At 41.8% G+C, this 21,195-nt stretch overlaps 1 protein-coding gene across 1 annotated transcript in view; it reads left to right on the top strand.

Moving 5' to 3' along the window:
• Positions 1 to 21,195, top strand: part of LOC137348053 (vesicle-fusing ATPase) — a 315,973-nt gene that overhangs the window by 276,018 nt on the left and 18,760 nt on the right. Inside the window, exon 19 of the mRNA XM_068013170.1 lies at positions 2,060 to 2,173. Coding sequence (XP_067869271.1) covers positions 2,060 to 2,173 — 114 coding nt within the window. The remainder of the gene's footprint in view (positions 1 to 2,059; positions 2,174 to 21,195) is intronic.

Below are 21,195 nucleotides of genomic sequence, written 5' to 3'. Positions count from 1 at the left end.
ACGCTTCTAATGATAACATGTCTTGCGAAAGCATGTGCACTTGTTTCCTGCGACTTGAGTCAGTAACAGTAATCGGCAGAGACTGTCAGGAACAAGAGCTGCAGACACCACAATGAAGTGAAGGGCAGGGCAGGACTTCACTAGCAAGTCTGTGCCCTATTGTTAATGCAACTCTTAGTTATTGCAAACCAGGAATTAAACATTTCAGTGAAGTTGAGATGTGTGGAGTCCCCCAGAATCATCACATTTGTACTGTCTAATATATTGCATTAGGGATGGCTGCTCCACAGCAGTCCATCATATTTAATCTTTTATGATTGATTAATCTGGGTTACGCTACATCTGGTTAAACTGCTTCATCCTCAATACTTTGTTACACTTACTGGGATCCAAGCTCATACATTTAATCTCTCCCCATTCTCCCTCCCATGGGAGGAACAGAAATATCTCCAGAAATGCTTACAAATCATTCAGAGATGTACAGTTAGGGCTGGGGGTCGGGTGGTTAGTGAGGCACAACCTAAAGGAAGAAGAAAGTAGTGATGCAGGGTGCATAATGCTTCGAGACCAGTACAGCTATCTATTGTCATTCTCCCTGTTGGTTTGTCATACATAATTTTCATGTCTGAGATCTTAAAACTACTATTTTTGTGAATTCTTGGGCTCAGGAAATGATTGTGCGAAGGAATAGAGCATTTGGACACCTGATAAGGTTAAGTAATCCTCATGGATCAGGGTTAGCATAGCTAGATACCGAAAACATTTCTGTTCAACAAGGTTCTGCACCCTTTAGCTAACGGTTAGCATCTCCTACTGCACCAGTGTGATATTTTTCTGATTCCTACATCAGTAGTTCCAAGGCTGTTTTTGTGGAAGATTGCAGTGGTGCTGGATTATGGCTTTTTTTCTCTCTCTGCATCCATGTTAGCAACTGGGTTGCCCAAGCTCCTTTGACAAAGAGGCTTGCATCCCATGAGTCTGGGATTGGTTTGCAATTGGGTCACTCAGCATGTAGCTCATGAGGCTCCCAGTCTCTCTCCTCACACTTTGAAGTAAAGAGAAATACACAGTGCAGCTTGAAAACAGTTGATCTATCTTTTCTAAAGAATAAAACTGTATTTGAGACATCTTGAATTAATAAAGTTTGGCCAAATGCCTCCCACCCTGCATACCAGAGGTCAGATTTTTTCCTGCAGGATCTTGAGCCGATGATCAAAGACTTGGATCTTTTTGATCAAAATTGCTTTCATATAAAGTGTCACAACTAGTTGAGTGGCATGTCATTAAGTCTTGCTATCAATAATTTATTCCTTTGAAAGAATGTGTTTAATGTAGGTTGATAGCAAGACTTTAAATTAATTTCAGTCGCCAATTTTAAACCTATTTTTCTACTGCATCAGTGCACCTGGGCAGGTTTCAGATCAATGTAGCCATAACTGCTCATGGCTAACCTATCCATATATTACAGTATTTTGTCTTGCTGCATGCTTGTGCAAGTAACACTTTTTTTTGTGTCTCACTGTTATGGCTTTGCATTTGTGGAGGACAACTGATGAAATTCAGTACTTCAAATAGTAAATAATTGTTGCCCTGTTAATTGGTGCGTAGCCAATGGAGCATTTTGCACACAGTCTGTTACTGTTAAAGCTCCTCTGACTGAATCAGTTAAGTCAGTGGTTGAACCATACAGACTTTGGTCCCAGTTGGTCAGCTTGCCCCTCATCAGTAGTTAGCTGACTTTAAGGTCATTACACTAGAATAGAGAGTGGAAAATCCACCAAGCTTCTATCTCCTTATACCCTTCTGGGAAACTCCCTAGTGTGCATATTGAGCGAGAACCGAATCAAGTGTGGTGAGATGCCCTTTGTAATGAGTACCATGCTGATGCCCATGTGCGAGCCCAATTAATAAGGTATCAGAGGGGAGCTGGCATCTGTGGAATTGCACCCCAGCAAGAGACCACATCTTCAGGAAAAGGGAGGAGGGGGAAGAGAAAGAAAATTGTTGAGGGGAAAAAATGAACTTTTTAAATGAGAATCTAACTGACTCTGTTTTACAGCTTCTTGGCAGGTTTGATGATCACGAACGAGTGAGAATCACACAGCATGTGCAGGGGAAGATTGTGTGGATCGGTATTAAGAAACTGATGATGATAATTGAAATGTCGCTGCAGGTGAGTTTGAACATTTCCAGTCTTCATACAATGATTTGAGAAATGAAGCAGCTCTTCAGTTTGACATTCCCTTTATTGAGCAGTTCAGATCGACCGTTATTGGGAATACCAGGAAGTCTATGTTAAGTACTCAAATTGCCAATCCAATTGATGGCACTGCTGTAATTTGGGTGCTGGTTCATTAACATTCTGAACCTGCCTTAGCGAATGCCAGGCTGGGCCAGTAGAGTTTGCATTATGAGTCTATTGGTTTCTCTTCAAGCCTGGATAGATGGGAGAGGTCTTTTATATTGTCAGTCGTGGCTCAGTGGGTGGGCCACTCACATTTCCAGGAATGGGGAAATTTCAGTCAGCCTCATGCAATCCTTTGCATTTCATGTGTATGTCGTGTACCTCAGTTGGTCGTTATCTTGCCTTTTAATAAGGTTTTGAGTTGGAGCCCACTCCAGAGACTTGAGCACGAAATCGAGGCTGGTACTTGTGTATATTACTGAGGGAGCACTGCATTGACAGAGGTGTTGCCTTTTGGATGAGACATTAAACTGATGCCCCATCTGCGCTCTCAACTGGACATAATCCCAGAGTAATATTCAAAGAAGGACAGTGTAATTCTTCCAGTGTTTTGTGTAACATTTTTTCCTCAAACAACACACAACAGATATTCTGGTCATTTATTTCATTGCTGCTTGTGCTTTGGGACATCCTGATGTCATGAAAGATGCTTTCTAAATATAAGTTGTCTTTTAGTTCTTTCACTTTTCTCCAAATTTGATCTAACAAGCCAAAAATGCTATTTTTTTTTTATGAAAGGGCCTTTTTCCTATCTTGCATTAATTTATACTGTACAAAAATGAGCACAAAAGAGAATGTGCTGCAATTTATTTATGTGGGAAAGATTAAGTTACATCAAGCAGCAGCTGTGGACTGCACAGCAAGCGCACACACCTTCCTTATTGCATCATTTATTTTCACAGCCCTAGCAACAAGAACAAATGTAGACTTTGAGGAAACCAAGGAGATGCCTTTCCTTCTAAATCATTTTCCTCCACCTGAAGTAAACTACTTGCACGGGCTTCTCTGTTTCCAGGATGATGTGTTTATATTAGTTACATAATTATATGCAAGGTTTTGCCCATTCACATTTGGATGTCGGAGAGTCATTCATGTTGAAATGGACCAAATTTTGTTTTACTCCCTCATTGGTTCTTGCTTGCTTTCCTGAGGTGTTTGCATCTTGCTGGTTGCACTCTGATACCTCACCAAAAGATGCTGGCATGCTATTTGATCTTAAATATTTGACACATTCACTCATCACCCATGTGCTTGCTGACCTACATTTGGCTCCTGGTACAGCAACGCCTCACATTTCAAATTCTCATCCTCATGTTCAAATCCCACCATGACCTTGCCCCTCTCTATTTCTAAACTCCTCAGACCCTACAGCAGTCTAAGAACTCTGCATCTCCTACAAATCTGGCCTCTTGCACAACAGAATTTTTCTTCACTCCATGAGCCACTATGCCTTCAGCTGCCTAAGTCCTAAACTCTTGCATTCTGTCCCTAAACCTCTCCGCCTCTCTACATCTATTTCCTCCTTTTAAGATGCTTCTTAAAACCACCTTTTTTGTCAAACTTTTGGCCACCTATCCTAATGTGGGTATTTTTTTATTGGGCTCAGTGCCAAATTTTGTTAGTATTCCTGTAATGTATTACTATGTTAAAGGTGCTATTTAAATGCAAGTTGTTGAATGAAATACAGCCAAGCCTAATCCTTTCCTCACCCAGCTTGTGCATGTGCATAATTCAGATCGTAACTGGGAGTGGAAGCCCTGGCCACTGTTTATTTTTGGTATGCTTTCCCCTCCCTAACTCAAGCCAGTTGGTGTGCCCCTACCAAGGTCAATTAATTCCGCACAGATCAGGGATTGAACCTGGGACCTTGCTAGCCTGTGTGGCTGTTGGTCACTAGATTGACTTGCCGAGCCATTTGGGAAGCAATTAGGATCATCTTTAAAAATCAGATCGAAAGAATGATTAATGCTAATGTCTTTGATTTTGGTCCAATGTTTTGTCATTTTTCAAAACACGAGTGCAGTTGGTGGATACTGGTTTGAAGGAGTTTGAGTGAGATTTCTCACTTTGAACAGATTATTATGAAGGATTTAATTTTGTGTGTGGGTATGTATGTATTTTTATATATTACATACATACTCTATTTCCTCTATTTAAAGAGGCATCCTGATGTCAAATAAAGAAAAGACTGCAAATGCTTGAAACCAAAATGAAAACTCTAAATGCTGCATATACAATGTCTGTCAGCACCTGTCAAGAGAAAGGACTAGTTGCCCTGTCAAATAGTGCAGTTAATAAAAAGCTGGAAACACGCAACAGGCCAGGTAGCATGTGAAGGAAAATGTGAACGAAGGAACAACATCAGTGAGCTGACAGTTTAAAGCTGAAGCTTTTTTTCTGTTAACTGACTGGAACCAGGAGAAGCACGAGTCACTGATCTTCATTCTCTTCTCGTTGTACTCCACCTGGACTGCTTTTTATATTGCCCTTTTTGTAATGTGGCATCCTGGAGTGGTTTCAGTGAGCTGCTTCCCAGCCTATACTATGCTAAATCTGGCACCTTCATCCCTCACAGACTTGCAGACCCAGTTTTTGTGTGCGTCTAAAATCTGCCATGGACTAATGGGGCCACAATTGGCCCGGTAAGTGCTAGATGCTGGTCTAGAGGAACCCAAAAAAGCATGTAAAGAAAGTTAAACTGAGGACTTTTGCAAGAGAGATTTCAGGATACAGTACATGATTCTGTCGCATTGCACGTGGGGAAAGTCCCACTCCCCAAAACCGCTTGCTTTTCAGTTATTTCGACTAGCATTGTGAGCACAAGGATGCTCCACCACCTTATCTAGTGTTGTGCTCTTAGGCTTGCTGAATCTATCCAAGTGTATGGCAGCATTTCCATCCTTGGTTCCTTTTTTTGCATTGTTTTCAATTTTAATTTCTAATGTTCACCTTTCCTGGAGATGCCGATTCTTATTGGAGTAAGGTTCCATGGACGCCGGCCCCAACCCTGGCGCCTTGTACGAATGACCAATCCTGACACGCGTGTCCACACAATGAATATTTGCATGCTATTTGGTCATTCAGAGGCATCACAACCAAGCCTGCAGGAGAGTTAAGTGAAAGAGCAAGAGGGAGAGATTGTTTGGTGCTACTGTCCCACAGTATGTGAAGTGTTCTAATCTGTGTATACTGACTTCCCAAATGCCAAACTCTGTGTAGAATGTATTCAACTTGGTTTAATTATGAACAAATCCTTTTATAATGAATGCATTTTGGCTAGCCATGGTTGAACTGAACTAATTATGCAAATGCACTTCATACCTACCCTAGGCATGAATTAGTTTGCTAGCAAATGAATACATAACCTTTGAACAGCCCTGACTGTAGTGTTAATCGTTTATTTCCTGTTTTACAAGATTTCCAAGTTCTCTCACGCTCTCTCTTTCTTTCTTCCCCCTGCCCTGCAAGGTTATAGCCACGTTTACATTAGAGGAGTGTGGCAGACAAGTTGCTGTCACTGGTTTTGTGCGTACAAATGACAGAACAAGCAACTTTGCTGTTGGGTCAAGCAGCTTTTGTTCTGCAGGCTAAACATGGGGAGCTGGTCCTGGGTGGTTGCACTCCCCTGCAATCTGGTTTCTATTGTGTAATAGAGCTCAGTAGGCCCAAGCAGACTAGCATCTAATGGCCCATCTAAACGGAGGAGGGTGGGGGAGAGCGGGGGAGTGGTGCATCAAGGTCACACCAGAAATTGGGGAAAAAAATGTAGGTAAAGAAATGATGATGCAAAAATGGAGAACATTTAGATTCCCCAAAGGAACTGACCCTTGATATATTATTCAAGATTGAAGTTTACTAGCATAATACCTACATATCATTCATTTTGCAAGTACAGGATATTTCTACAAGGGTACAATGCATTCGGCCCAAATAGTCTATGCTCGACATATAGTCTATACTCTGCTTCATCTCACCCTATTAGCATATCGGAACACGCCGAAAGCAAATTAGAGCAGCATTCTTAAATCCGAGGACTCCCCTTGAGCACTTCTCAGCACTGCAACCAAAATAAATTGGCTTAAAGTGGTTATATGAAACAGCCTTTAGATCTGTTGTGAAGATGATGATTGAACAGTACTGTTAAATGGTGGTGGTAAGATCAAATCCTAGAATTATCTGCCTTGCGTTTATTGATACTGCTACAGAATGATCCTAATGCACGTGTGTTTGATGAATCAGAGTGTTCCGATTACCTACCTTTTTAAGTATGATTTCCTTTATTCCTTGCATGTTGCTTGTTCTCTACACTGTTTCCATCTTACAGTTGTCTTTGTGTTTGAAGCTAAGTTCCTCCTCCATTTAAAATTTGCTCTTTCTCTGACTACCCTGATGATTTGGTGGGGATCTGCTCTACCGCTATGGTACTGAGCCAAACTAATTGTAGACATCCAGGAGTTGGTTACTACAATTGGCTTCAATGTCCCTGGGTTCAAGAGGTTTTAAAAACATGTCATGATGGCACTTGGTGGGGGATGTGTCTCTGGTCACGTGATTGTCCAATTCTGAGAGTTATCAGGGACTTCCCATGCCTGAGGACTGTACCACACCAAGTCAGTGCCTTTCTGGAGAGGAGTGGTATAGAGGTGAAAGTTGGCGGGGCAAGGAGGGAAGCAAAGCAACATTTAGCTTTTAGTAGTTATTAGCTCTTGGATTTGTATCATGGGTTTCAGTAATTAAAATAATTGAGTGTTGGAGATTTCTTGTAATGGGAACATTCTTCATTCACACAGAAGGACAGCAAGCATGCTGTGTACTGCCATAGGCTGTCTGTGCTAAACACATGTCACCTTTAACCTGCGTCTTCTCTGCTGTTACCAGTGTATATATGGAAATAGAACAAAGTGATGTGAATTCGATAGGATTGTATAATAGTGGGGAATTGAGAAAAACCATAGAATTTGGAGCTAGGTATCTATATCATCTTTAATCGGAGGCTGAGGTATGTATTAAGGTTAATTGTGGTTATGTAGATCTCTGTTTACTCTTCGCATCTTTGTTCTAACTTGCACACTAACGACGACCTGTAGTGACTAGATATCTCCTCGGGGAATAAAGCCATTTATCTAGATTACTTTTTTGGATTTTAATTCCATAGCTGAGGGCTAAGAGTAGAGTCAGTGCACATTGTATGAAATATTTTCACAGGGCAAGGACCTACAAGTACTGACTGCTACTGAGTTCCTGCCCAGTCCTATAAATATGTCTGGAAATTTATGACGCAGCTGAACTGTTCAAGTAGTTGCTTATTTTTGTGAGTATTGTAAAGTTTTAATTTTTGCAGATATAGTTAACCAATGTGGTAATAACATGATGGTCCAGTCTTACAAAAGAGTAAGCGAGGAAGTGAAAGTTAAGTGCAGTCAGTAGAGACTGCACCAATGATACCATCTGTCAGTACATGACATTCCATTAAAAAAAAACCACAGCACTGAAACTCCCATTCAAGCCAACTGGTTTATGCTGTTCTTTATAACCCCACACAACCCTCCTCCCACTCCAATTGCCTCTTCCCACCCTGCCTCCATATATCCCTCTATTTTCTTCTTGTATGCATCAAGCCTCCCCTTAAATGTGTTCATGCTATCTGGTGGCATTAAAAAATGGTCTTGCTCATCAGAACAGGCAGCTTGGAACTCAGTTTTGTGTCAATTTCTCATTCGTGAGAATGGGAACAGTTTAGGACTGGCTTGTGTGCGTAAAGACAAAAAAAAAAGAAAAATAACATTTTTGTGTGCCTTCCTGCAAGAGCTAAGAGGTTATCAATAGACCAAGGTATGCACAGGGTATTGCAACTGAGTTTTGATCATGTCTTTTCCTGTTGTTCACGTGGTTTCACTGGATAGCTGTCAGACGTGGGAACTCTGGTGAAAACTTTTTATTGGGTATGGAAAACCAGTTTTAGGGCCTAGGATCACATCATCCTAATCTGCACAAGTAAAAGATCCTTTCAGGTTCTTGTGGTTCATTACCACGATGGACAGTGCATCTACCAACTGAGTTGTCAGGGAGTTGACTAGTCTGAAAATGTGCAACTAGATCAGCGAGGTATTGGGGTCAGAAACTTGTTTAACAGAAAGATGGAAACACTTGTCCTATGTGCAGATCAACATTTGAGCATATATCTTTTCAAGTAGGATCTGCCCATCAGATGTCTTGTATCGAATTTACTTCACAGTAGTAAGCTCCTGACTTATTTTCCCTATTGGTGTTTAATACCTCAACATCAGCAGCAATAAATTATATTTATAAAGTTTCTGGTGCACAGGTGTTTGTGAATTGACACTACACCAGGAAGAGAGAGATTGAGAGGAGTAGCTGAAAACTTGGCATAAGAGATGGATTTAGAGAATGGCTTAATAAGAGGGGGAGAAAGGTGCAGAGATGAAAAGGTTTCTGGAGGCAATTCCAGACAGTAGGACCCAGGTGACCAAAGTCTTTGCCATCAATTGAAGGGAGGAGTGCGCTGAAGGTGAGGATGGAGTGTGGCAATGGAAGGATTTAACAATGAGAATGTTAATAGGTTTCGGGATGGGCAGCCAACATCAATTTGAAGTCTTAAACTAGACAGAAACACAATGATCATATCCTGGTACCTGTTCAGTTATGTAATATCACAGTGCAACAAATCAAGTTGTAAGCAATGCTTGAAGATGAAGGCCCAATTGTATGAGCTATGACAGACTCCCTTGTTAAAGCAGAATTTTTTTCTGTGATACATATTTAGCATAATGCAGGGATGCACAAAACTATTGTGTTATATCTTCATGTTTCTAAATGAAGTTGAATTCAGGTAGAGGATAACCTCTAGTCGGTTAGGTCATATTACAAGGCTTGAATTTAATGTTTATTAGGGAGCAAATTTTATTTTGCTGGTGGCTATAACTGTCACTGTGGAATGCTGTTTTCCATTAGCAGAAAGCATCAGAGTCAAAGTAAGACTCATGACGAAGATGCCAGAATGAAGAGTGGATACAGTACTGGTCTGGAAACTTACAAATGTTATGACCCAGTGGCTGGAAAGCCAGCAGCAAACAGCTAAATCCACTAGTTACAAGTTAATCAGCATTACATGAATGTTGTGCGTGGATGTTGTGCCTTAGTGTAGCAGCATTTTTACTTTGTGAGTTGGGTGAGTGGGGGTGGAAGCGGGGAGAATATTGTAGCTGGCTTAAGTGCGTATGCTAATCTGCTTTGTCCTGGCATGTCCAATTCTATCTAATCTTACACTTTGGGGTAGTTAAACATTGGTTCTAACCAATTTTGTACAGATACATTTATCTGTCTTTCACAGATATCAAATGAAAATGATTTGCAGCTACCTAACTGGCGATATAATTGAGTAACAGTGATCAGTGGGAATTGCAACTACAAGTATATTTCATGTGTGAATGCAATTTATTATTATGGACCTCTCCATTGGACAATCTTGGTTACATTTCTGTATTAAGCATTTAATGCAATTGTAAAACACCGGTGACCAAGATAATAAAAGCAAAATACTGCAGATGTATCTGAAATAGAAACAAAGTGCTAGAAGTACTCAGCAGGTTAGGCAGCATCTGTGGAGAGGGAATCAGTTAACGTTTCAGGTCTGTGACCTTTCATCAGAATCATCATCATTGGTGACCAAGAGCCTTGACACTTTGGTATATAACAGGCTGTGGCTTGCAAGCAGTAAAATAGCAAGCTATGCTGATGGACAGGGTGTGTGTGCCTTATTGCTGATGCAACTGGATGGGTCCAACCTAGAATAAATATGAAAAGGAAGAAGTATTGACCATGTAAAGAAAGACCTGGCTAGAACAGTGACAATGGCCAAAGAGGTGCCGGAGCTGACTGAGGGGAGAATGTGTCAGCAGATTCTTTGGCCATTCTGGTTTATTTCAAGAGAGGGACTCATTTTCCCAGAAGGCTGTCTTGGACTTCCCAGGGGCATGTTGCTAAACCACATTGTCTCTGTCCAAAATGGCAAGTCTTTTACCTGCATTAGCCTATAGCCTAATCAGGAAGAGAAAAATAGGTTCATGAAATTACCCCTTGATAAACTTGTGCAGAAGTAGGCCCATCCTACTGAACATATCCTTGAATTGGAACGCTCTGTCCATTTAATCTGCAGTGACAGTATCTATTAGTAAAGGAAGACTCAGAGCTACCCCAGCAACATTTACAGAGTAAGTTTGATAAGGCTGTAATCTCGTTATCAGAACATAAACAATAGAAATGGGACTAGGCCATAGGACCCCTTGAGCCTACTTCACCATTCGATAAGATCAAGGCAGAACTTCTATATAAACTCCCCTTTCCTGACTTATCCCATATTCCTTGATTCCCTTAATGACCAGAAATCTATCAATCTGGGTCCTGAGTATACTTTTTCGACTAAGCATCCACAGCCCTTTAGGGCAGAGAATTCCAAAATTTCACAACCCTCAAGAAATTTCTCCTCATCTCATTCCTAAATGGCTGACCTTATCCTGAGACCATTTTCCCTAGTTGTAAGCTCTCCAGCTGGGGGAAATGGCCCATTGATGTTCAGAGAGACTGGGAATACTCGTACAAGGAATGCACAAAATTAACATGCAGGTGCAGCCAGCTATTGGGAAGGCAAATGGCATGTTGGCCTTTATTGCAACGGGATTGGAGTACAGGAATAAATAAGTCTTACTAAAATTGTACAGGGCTTTGATGAGACCACACCTGGAATATTGTGTGCAGTTTTGGTCTCCACATTTAAGGAAGGATATACTTGCACTGGAGGCAGTGCAGCGAAGGTTTACTAAATCGGTCCCTGGGGTGAGGGGGTTGTCCTATGATGAGGCTGAGTAAGTTGGGTCTATATTCTCGAGTTTAGAAGAATGAGAGGCGATCTAATTGAGACATACAAGATTCTGAAAGGGCTTGATAGAGTAGAAGCTGAGAGATTGTTCCCACTGGTCGGGGAATCTCGAACACTGGGCACAATCTCAGGATAGGGGGCTAATCATTCAGGACTGATGAGAAATTACTTAACTCGAAGGGTTGTGAATCTTCAGAATTCTCTACCCCAAAAGGTTCTGGATGCTACATTGTTGAATACATTTAAGGCTGGGATAGATAGATTTTTGGTCTCGCAGCAAATAGAGGGGGCAGGCAGAAAGTGGAATTGAAGGCCAAGGTCAGCCATGATCGTATTGAATGGCAGAGCAGGCTCGATGGGACATATGGTCTACTTCTGCTCCTATTTCTGGTGTTCTTGATCATCATCGACTCTGCCAAATTTCAACAAGATCACCTCATTCTTCTAAATTCCAGAGAATATAGGCCTGTTCTACTTTTACAACAGTCCGTTCCTCCAAGGAGTCAATCTAGTGAACGTTTGCATACCCTCTAAGGCAAGTATATCCATCCTTAGCTAAGAAGATCAAAACTGCACGATAATCCAGGTGTGGTCTTGCTAGCAAAACTGTCTTATCCTTGTACTCCAACCCCCTTGCACTTTTCTATATTCATTCACTGGATGTGTGCGTTGCTGGAAAGGCCAATATTTATTGTCCTTGAGAAGGTGGTGGTGAGCCACCTTCTCTGACCACTGCAGTTTGTGTGGTGAAGATATTCCCATGCTGCTGTTCAGGAGGGAGTTCCAGGATTTTGACCCAGTGACAATGAACGAACAACAGTATTTTTCCAAGTCAGGATGCTGTGTGACTTGGAAGGGAACTTGGAAATGGTGGTGGTCCCATGGCAAATAAAGACCAGCATACCATTTGCCTTCCTAATTGCCTGTTGTACCTGGAGTTCAGTGACTGTACAAGAAATTTCTGCAAGGTGGGTTAGGATGGGGAAGGCTCTTTGGGTCACTTGGCCTTATACTCGGAATATCAATTCTACCACATTTGCACAACAGCATCCAGTTGTTTATTAAATGAGTTCAGAGATCTGCTTTCAACCATCCGTCAGAATCACTGCCTTCATGTTAAATAGTTGCAAATGCCTGCTGTGAATTTGTCATAAACAATTGTGAATGTAAGCTGTTTTGGCTTGTTTCCTTGATGTGTTCTCATTTAATATATGACCCCTGCCCCCGGTCAAATTGCTGGCTTAGAATGCCTCCGGAAATGTATATTAAGAGGGTAGAGACCATGGGAATCAAAAAGTGAGGGAAGAAGCTGCTAGGATTCTGAGTGAGAAACTAAAGTCTTAAAAATACAACTAAGTTTGGTGTGTTCCACTGACTGGAGGTTCCATCAAAGAAAGGAAAAAGGCAACCAATCAAATTCCTCAGTTCTTTGAAAATGTTTTTCTCTTTGGTAATTTTGTTTTAAAACTGATCTATTTCACAACAATGTGTTTGAATAGCTTCATTAATGTTTTTACATGAAGATTTCAGCCTCATTGCTAAGCTTTGTTTTTATGTTGGGACCTACAGCTATCACTGCTGTCTTCATGCATGTGTTGCATAATGCCCCACTTTGCATCAGTAAGATTTTCTCATTGCTAAGCTTTGTCCTGTGACTGACCTTATTTTGTTCCGAAGATGCTGGAGAAAAGAAAAATATTTTTCCAGGAAACACTTGCATTTTAATTATCCACAGCTGAATTAAGCTGATTACATTTTGCATCAAGTCAAATGGAGAGATGTTCTTTAAGTGCAAATGTCAATTAATTAACTTGTTTCCTCAGTAGAAAGCCTCTCTTCATTTTGGTTTCTTATAGAATTGGGTATCACACTGAACAGTGAAATGAGCACTTGCATTGTGAGACAAATCATAATTTGAGTAGGTGTTGCATTACTGACACTCCCATAAGACTGTGTGTGACCTACACAGACCCTACATAAACTTGAGCTCATCCAAAACTCTCTTGCCTGTATCCTAACTTGCACCAAGTCTTGTGCTCGTTGACCTGCATTGGCTCCCTGTCCAGAATTTTAAAAATTCTCAGCTGTGTTTTCAAATTCCTCCTTACCTCTGTAGCGCCCGCCAGCCCTACAAGCCTTCGAGATCTCTGTACTCCTCCAATTCTGAACTCTTGTGCATCCCCAGTTTTCATTGCTCCACTACTGGTGGCTGTGCCATCAGCTGTCTAGGACCTAAGCCTTTGGAATTCCCTCCCTAAAGCTCTCTGCCTCTCCTCCTTTAAGACACTCTTTAAAACCTACATCTTTGACCAACCTTTTGGTCCTCTCTTCTAAATATCTCATTATGTGGCTCAGTGTCAAATCTTGTTAACACTCCTGTGAAGCACCTTGGGACAAAAACAAAGTGCTGGAAATACTCGGGTCTGGCAGCATCTGTGGAGAGGGAAACAGAGTTAACATTTCAGGTCTGTGACAGTTCATCAGAACTTACAAAGGCTAGAAATGTAATACGCTTTGAGCAAGTGAAAAGGGTGGGGTTGGGGGGTGCGGTGTGGAGAACAACAAAAGGGAAGGGGTGTGATAGGGCAGAGGGCAGGAGAGATGCAATGTCAGAGATGTCACTGAACAAAAGCGAAGGGAGTGTTAATAGTTGTAGTAAAAGACAAAGCATTAGTCCAGAGTGTGTTAATGGCAGAATAATAAACAGTTTTGTCAAAAGCAAAAACTTGAAAAACAAGTTTAAGACAGGCACATGGTTAAAAAATAAAAGCTTAAAAAAAGGCAATCGTGCTCTGAAATGGTTGAACTCCATATTGAGTCCAGAAGGCTGTAGAGTGCCTAATTGGAAGATGAGGTGCTGTTCCTCGAGCTTGCATTGTGATTCACTGGAACACAGCAGCAGGCCAAGGACAGAAATATGGGCGTGAGAGCAGGGTGGTGAATTGAAATAGCAAGCAACAGAAAACTTGCGGACTGAATGGAGGGGTTCCGCAAAGCAGTCACCCAATCTGCATTTGGTCTCCCCAATGTAGGGGCGACCGCATTGTGAGCAGCAAATACAGTATGCTAAATTGAAAGTAGTACAAGTAAATCGCTGCTTCACATGGAAGGAGTGTTTGGGGCCTTGGATGGTGAGGAGAGGAGGTAAAAGGGCAGGTATTACACCACCTGCGGTTGCATGGGAAGGTGCCATGGGTTGGGGGTGATGGAGTGGACCAGGGTGTTGTGGAGTAAAGGCCTGCTCGGGTCTGCAATTGAAACCTGACCCGAGCCCGACAGAACCACATCCGACGCGAGCACTACCCAGCCGGAATCCTTTGATTTTTTTTTTTCCCCCCTTCACCCAACCCGACCACCGGAATGAAGTTGATTATATTAAAGAGGTTGTGCTCTACCTTGGATGGAATCGCTCACTGCAGACTAGTGTGGAGTCTGGATGCATGCTTCTTGCCTTGACGTCCTGGCTGTTCAAATCTGGAAGCTTTTCCCTCGAACAAAAGGCAGCACTGTGTCCGACCAGGCCCGACCCTCGTCTGGTCTGGTTTAGGTCGGGTACCCATGCTCTATCGTGGCGGGAGCAATCCCTTCAGAATGCTGAGGGGAGGGGAAGATATGTTTGGTGGTGGCATCATGCTGGAGATGGCAGAGGATGTGGAGGCTGGTGGGGTCAAAAGTAAGGACAAGGGGAACCCTGTTGCGGTTCTGGGAGGGAGGGGAAGGGGTGAAGGCAGAAGTGCGGGAAATGGGTCAGATTTGGTTGAAGGCCCTGTCAACCACAGTGGGGGGGAAATCCTCAGTTGAGGAAAAAGGAAGACCTATCAGAAGTGCGGTTGTGGAAGGTTGTATCATCAGAACAGATGTGTTGGAGACAGAAACTGGGAGAATGGAATGTAGTCCATACAGGCAGATAGGTAATGCACCTTAGGATGTTTTACTATGTCAGAGGCACTAGATTAATGCATATTGTGTGTATGTGCGGCAGGAGAAATCTCTCACTCGGACATACTTTCATTCTTGCATAAGGCGACATTGTTGTGGTTCTGGTTTGAAGCTGGTTCTAAGTGTGACCAGGTGTAGTATTTGCAGGCTCTATGTTGGTATAAAGTCAGCAAATACAGTAGAGTCACTGCTTCCAGCAGAGTCCAAACTTTAGGAGAGAGGTGATTGGGGCCACTGTCTCCTGAGCCTTTCCCCTTGTTGGTACCAGACCACAAGACCATGCTACCAGGTGCTGCCACATGTGGAATTCAGTCTCTAGTGTTGACAGACCTTAACCTTGATATCTACTTCCTTCCCCTCTGCTACCAGATATTAAGAACCTATGCCCCCCTTTGGTTCTGCCACACACTGGACCTCCCCAAATCTCCTAGTGACTGCCAAGCCCTGAGCCACTTTCTCATTTCTCAAAGAACAAAGAACATTACAGCACAGGAACAGGCCATTTGGCCCTCCAAGCCTGCGCTGATCTTGATGCCTGTCTAAACTAAAAACCTTCTGCACTTCTGGGGACCATATCCCTCTATTCCCATCCTATTCATGTATTTGTCAAGATGCTTCTTAAACATCTCTATCGTACCTGCTTCCACCACCTCCCCCAGCAGCAAGTTCCAGGCACTCACCACCCTCTGTGTAAAGAACTTGCCTCGCATATCCCCTCTAAACTTTGCCCCTCGTACCTTAAACCTATGTCCCCTAGTAACTGACTCTTCCACCCTGGGGAAAAAGCTTCTGACTATCCACTCTGTCCATGCCACTCATAACTTTGTAAACCTCTATCATGTTGCCCCTCCACTTCCATCGTTCTCCCTCAGCCACTGCAGTCTGTAATAACCCTGTAAATCAAACACACATTTCTCTGCTATCCCAGAGCTTCTTTCACCCTCCACCCCACCAAATAAGTAAGTGGCCTTTCTAAACGGTGGTTGAACCAATAATGTGTCCACCCTAACGCTACAAAGCCCTATGAACCTACGTGGCTGTGAGCCATCTTTCTGCGTATCTTCCGCTTTGAAAAAGGTAAGATAATACATAGGCAAATGAGCGTATGATTCCGGCTTTCATCCAGTCCTTGCTTATCTTGAATGTGTAAAACTGATGATTGTAATTGCTGCAGCTCGTTAAGCACCTGGGCTGTTTCGTTCCAGGCTTAATTGAGACCATTCATTTTTCCACAAACATTTCTCCCATTGACTAAATGAGACAGCCCATACGTGAAAAAGTGACATTGCCCACGCAAGAATCAAGAACCAACCCCCACCCCAAACAAAATCAAACACAAAGCTCCAGGCCTTCATGCAGAAAATACAAGATACCCGCACATGCAGAGTCAGGCCCTGCAGAAGTCACCCAATTGAGACTCCAGTACATGCAATGGAAGATTCTCATACACAGACATTCCAAACACAAACTCAGCTTGGCGTGTATTCTCTCAAGTATGGAACTCCGAGGGGTGATAATTCACCAGAAACTGAAACGGAGCAACCACATAAATACTGTGGCTACAAGAGCAGGTCAGAGGCAGGGAATTCTACTGCGAGTAACTCGCCTCCTGACTCACCAAAGCCTGTCCACCATCTACAAGGGAAAAGTCAGGAGTTTGATGAAATACTCTCCACGTGCCTGGATGAGTGTGGCAACACCACTCGAGAAGCTCGACTCCATCCAGGACAAAGCAGCCCCCTTGATCGGCATCCCATCCACTACCTTAAACATTCACTTTCTCCACCACTGATGCACAGTGGCAGCAGTGTTTACCATATCCTTCGACAGCAGCTTCCAAACTGGCGACCTCTTCCACCTAGAAAAACAAGGGCAGTGGGAACATCACCATCTGCAAGTTCTCCTCCAAGTCACAACCATCCTGACTTGAAAATACATCGCCATTCCTTCAGTGTCGCTGGATCAAAATTCTGGGACTCCCTAATAGCACTGGGCGTACCTGCAGCAGATCAAGCAGGCAGTTCGCCATCACCTCCTCGAGGACATTTGGGGATGGGCAACAAATGCTGGTCTTGCCAGAGGCGCCCACATCCCATGAAAAAAAAAACAGATAAACTGTTTTCTCTGGTGTGGAAATCCACAACAAGGGGATATAATAAAATTAGGACTTGGCCAGTAAGTTGTAAAATCAGGAAGCACTTTTTAAACGAAGAGTTAATAGAAATCTGGAACCCCTCCCTAAACGACAGTGGGTGCTGGGACAATTGAGCTTTCAATCCTGATTTTTTTTTTATTATGTAAGGTTGTCCAGAGATATGGAGCTAAGACAGGTAACTGGAGTTGAAATACAGATCAGTCATGATCTATCTGATGGGAGCAGGCTCGAGAGGCCCAATGACCACTTCCTGTTTGGTGCAAAAAGGATGCCCCATGACCAGTTTCAACCAATCAGGCAACAATCTTTTCTAGTCCTTCAGATGCCAGGTACTTTAAAGGGCTGCATCTGAACTATAGTTAAAATCAGCTTTGCGCGTTCAAGATAAGAAGCAAGGGATGGGTGAAAGGACTTCCCAGGTTGGATTTTGTTTGTGGGCCAAGTGTTGGACAATCCTGAATTGAAGGTTAATTGTTTGTTGGGGGTCTTTGCACATTAGCAAGTGAGAAATTCCTAGCTCCAGGTCAGAAAATCCAGTATGAAGTGATTTGCCTTTCCTTTATTTTACATAAAGAAAGGGAACTTTAAGTGTGGAAGATTCAAAAGCTTTGTATCCTACTGTATTAAAAATCTTGCATCTACATGCTGTTCCTGTTGACAAAGGTAAGTAAGGTTTGTAATACAAAATTGATGAAAGGTCATCGATCTGAAATGTTAACTGTGTTTCTTGCTCCATAGATGCTGCCAAACCTGCTGAGTATTTCTAGTATTTTCTGTTTTGTTTTTGATGCTTTTCATTAAAAATGTCACACTCTTGCATTACTTTCATGATTATAAATTCCTAGTTCAACATTTATAATGGAAGCTGCCTGTGTCAGGGTGTAATTATAATTCGCACTCAATGCTGAGATAAAATCAAAATACTGCAGAAGCTAGAAATCTGAAGTAAAAACAAAGTGCTGGAAATACTCAGCAGGTCTGGCAGCCCCGGTGAAGAGAGAAGCAGAGTTAACATTTCAGGTCAGTGACCTTTCATCAGAACTGTGAGTTTGGTTCAGCTGACTGTTCCTTCCTGAATTTGAGACTATTCGCACCTATTTAACAACCTTCACACATAGAAGACTTTCATTCTATGATACACTGCATTTGAACCCTGGTGCTAGGTGAAAGGCACAAGTCTAACCCATTGCACTCTGCAGGTCCCCCAAATCTAATTAAGTGAACAGAGTCTTCAGTCATATTCTCTCATAATTATTGATTTGGCTAGGGAACCTTGTAAATTCCAATGTGCTCATCTAGCTAAGAAGAGCACAGCACCTTAAAATAGTTATGCTTTCTAACCATTCTTGCTTGCATTTTGAGTCTAGTATCTTAGATCATTCTTGTGTGGAAAGATTTGATGCCCCATACCTTTCTTAGCCTGGGGATCCCAGGTAAACTTTCATTCACATGTCCTTGATGAGGAAATAGCCCTGTTAATTGCTTTCAGCTGCTGAAATTATCTTGCTACTTAATATAAAAAAAAGTTCTCATCAAGGAGCAAATAATGGATTAGACTTTGTTTTAAGTTTTAAATCATTAAATTCACTTAAAAGATAAGTAACAGTCTTGTAATAGTTCTAAATTTAAGGTAAAAAGTCACTACCCACTACTAAAAGAAACAAAATAATACTGTAGCCCTAAAAACTGAACTAATACTTTGCAAGGAAATTTCAAATATTGTTTCTTTTTGGTTTTTTTTAATCACTGTGGTAGACTATAATAACCACAACTCCCTCTTAAAAACTTCAAACTGAATTTTTGTCTCTGGAGTTTCACATTAACTATTTTCTGGGAACTTAGAAACAGGAGTAAGCCATTTGTCCCCTCAAATCTGTTCCGCCATTCAATGAGATTGTGGCTGATCTGCGACCTAACTCCATACACCCACCTTTGCCCCATATCCCTTAATACCTCTGGTTAACAAAAATCTATCAATCTCCGATTTAACTAACAATTGATCTAGCATCAGTTGCATTTCTGGAAGAGTTCCAAACGTGTGCCATGTTTTGTGTATAGAAGTGTTTCCTAATTTCACTCCTGAAAGGTCTGGCTCTAATTTTTATATTATGCCCCCTAGTCCTAGTCTCCTCAACCAGTGGAAATTGTTGCTTTCGTTCTTATCTGTTATCAATATCTTGAAAGCTTCGATCAAATCGCCCCTTCACCTTCTAAACTCCAGGGAATGCAATGCTAGCTTATATAGTCTACTTGTAATTTAACCCTTGGAGTCTAGGTATCTGTCCCACAAGGATCTGTGTTGGGGCTTCAACTATTCACCATATTTTATTAATGACTAACATGATGGAAGAGAAAGACACACAGCCAAGTTTGCCGATGACATAAAGATAAGTGCCATCGTAAGCAGTTGAGATGGAAGCATAAAATTACGAAGAGGTATTGATAGATTAAGTGAGTGGGCAGAACTGTGGCAAATGGATTTCAATGTAGGCAAATATGAGGTCATCTTTCAAGGTAAAAAGGATAGACAAGAGTATTTTCTAAATGCTGAAAAGCTGGGAACAGTGCAGGTTCCAAGAGACTTGAGGTCCAGGTAGCTTGAAATGTCATGAACAAGTACAGAAAATAATCAAAATGTTGCATGGAATGCTGGCCTTTATATCTAGAGGACTAGAAAACAAGGGGGTAGAAGTCATATCACAAGTACACAAAGCCCTGGTTAGTTCTCACCTGGAGTGAACAGTTCTGGGGACCATACCTTAGGATTGGCGTTCAGTCACTCTATCCTTAATTATAAACTCTAGTCATTTCCCAACAACAGATGTTAGGCTAACTAGTCTATAATTCCCTGGTTTCCCCTCTCATCTATCTTAAATAGCGGAGTGGCACCCTCAATTTTCCAATTTAAAGGAGCAGTTCCCGAATTGAGAGAACTTTGGAATTATAGCAAGCGCATCTGCAATGTTCTCACTACCTTTTAAAACGTTGGGATGGAAACCATCTGGTCCTAGATATTTGTCAGTCTTCAGTGACCTTATTTTCTTGGTTGCTGTTGCTTTGATTACCTTAATTTTGGTCAGTCTCTCTTTCTTTCAATATTAGTTTCCTTGGGATGTCCGGCATGCTGACCTCTTCCTCTCCTGTAAATACTGACAGTAATTATTCAACATGTCTGCTATTTCCTTATTTTCATTGTCACTGTCACTGTTATCTGCTTTCAAGAGTTCTACATTGCTCCTGACCACCCTCTTTTTCCTATTGTAATTGTAAAATATTTTTGTGCTTTTGATATCCCTTGCAAGTTTCTTTTCATACTCCTTTTTGTTGCTTTTACTATCTGTATCATGTGTCGCTGTTACTTGTATCTTTCCCATTAATTGGGATCTCTGCTATTTTTTGTATGCTTGTTCTTTTAGATTGTGTTGTCTCTTAACTCTTTAGTCATCTGTGGATGTGGTTGGCAAGTAGAACTCTTGCCCCTTAGGGGTATTAACTATTTCTGTATCTCTCATGCTCTTTTGAATGGCTTCCACTGATCATCTGTCACTTTACGCATTAGCAGATTTGTCCAATTTGCTGTAGAGTCTCTGTCTCATCACATTAAAGTCAGCCTTACTTAAATCTGGAACCTGTGTAGCTGTTTCTCCCTTTCAAACACTACATTGAACACACTCATACTATAATCACTATTATATAAATGTTAGGCTGTTAACTAAATCTGCCTCAGTACTATATCTAACATGGCATGCCCCTTGGTTGGTTCTAGGACATATGGTTGCAGAAAAATTGCCAGAAAGGTAATGAACTCCTTGTGTGTGTCCAGGATAAGTCTGCTTATCCCAAACTTTATGAAAGTTAAAATCCCCTACTAAAACCACTCTGCCTTTACTACATGCTTGTCTAATCTCTGCAATTGTACAATATACCAGTTCGCAGTTACTACCTGTTGGCCTATACACA

Source organism: Heterodontus francisci, chromosome 33 (assembly GCF_036365525.1).
Source record: "Heterodontus francisci isolate sHetFra1 chromosome 33, sHetFra1.hap1, whole genome shotgun sequence".
NCBI classification, from domain to species: domain Eukaryota; kingdom Metazoa; phylum Chordata; class Chondrichthyes; order Heterodontiformes; family Heterodontidae; genus Heterodontus; species Heterodontus francisci.
Note: the sequence above shows the minus strand (reverse complement) of the source record. Positions and strands in the feature narration are given on the sequence as shown.